General features: G+C 37.7%; 1 protein-coding gene across 1 annotated transcript; it reads right to left on the bottom strand.

Annotated features, from left to right (window-relative positions):
• Nucleotides 1-369: 369 nt before the first annotated feature.
• LOC113915252 (HIG1 domain family member 1A, mitochondrial-like) lies at nt 370-666 on the bottom strand. Its single transcript, XM_035723068.1, is given in 2 exon segments — nt 370-620; nt 622-666. Coding segments are annotated over 2 exon segments (285 nt in total). The 3' UTR covers nt 370-380.
• Nucleotides 667-1,082: the final 416 nt, after the last annotated feature.

Raw genomic sequence — 1,082 nt, 5'->3', positions numbered from 1 at the left:
GATTCCTACATAACATCAAAAGCATGTGATATTCTGCAACAACTGGGAGTACTCAGGATTGGCAAATTGTCCTCTTTATAACTGATTTTATCAGAAGAGTTTAAGAAGGAGCATATTTTACCACTATCAAGTACAATTAAAAGTGATATGTTTCTTTTGTTCTAATTTGACTTCGCTGAATGACCTAGTTAGTTAACTGGTCACTAATAATTTGGTTACCAGGCAAATCAAGCCTGCAAGAAAGGAAGCCAATATTTAAATTACTGTGTTATTGTGTGACCCATTCAAACGATTTATTTTCAACATAAACATATAAACTCAATATGAGATGCCTAGCTAAAGCAAGCACCACCAACAAAACCAAGACAGCTTCTCTTCTTCTAAGGTTTAGGATTTGCCCAGAATTCCTTATACATGGAATAGCCCATACTGAGAGTCATTGCTCCCACAACAAAGCCTTGGGCTGCCACACGTATGTGGATCAGGTGAACAGACATTTTAGTATTTCCCCTGCTCCTCAATTTATATAATCCATATGCAACGATTGCTGAAAACCCCGCCATTCCAATGGGAAGAAACGGTGCTTCTCTAGCTTTTCGGATAAGTTTAGATCCTTGATTGATCTTCATCCTATGACGAAAGAGAAACATCTGTGCCAGTTGACATAGTGGCTGAAGAATCCTCCTCTGGATCAGTGTAAATTGTTCAACTGGTCAACGGAGCAGAAGTTTTTTCTCCCTCCTTCAGGAAGGAAGAGGATGGCAATCTCTTTCCTACAATGATGGGACTTAGGTTCCAACCGGTTTCTGGCTCTCTCCCATGCTTGCCGTCCACCCAGCTTCTTCTGAATACACATTGTATACAATTATTTTTAAATTACTTATACAAAAGCTAATGTAATCTCATTAATAATCAAAATTGTGTGTAAGTTAGAAATTTCTAGAGAGGTATACCAGAAAAAAAAAAGGTCAAGGGTGCTTGTTAAAATATAAATTCCTAGACCTATTAGGCAAACTGAATCAAAATTTGGGAAAGACCCCAAGAATATACATGGAAACACTTCCCACCAATGGTTTTTCTTT

The sequence above is a fragment of the Zalophus californianus genome, chromosome 11 (assembly GCF_009762305.2).
Source record: "Zalophus californianus isolate mZalCal1 chromosome 11, mZalCal1.pri.v2, whole genome shotgun sequence".
Lineage (NCBI taxonomy): Eukaryota > Metazoa > Chordata > Mammalia > Carnivora > Otariidae > Zalophus > Zalophus californianus.
Note: the sequence above shows the minus strand (reverse complement) of the source record. Positions and strands in the feature narration are given on the sequence as shown.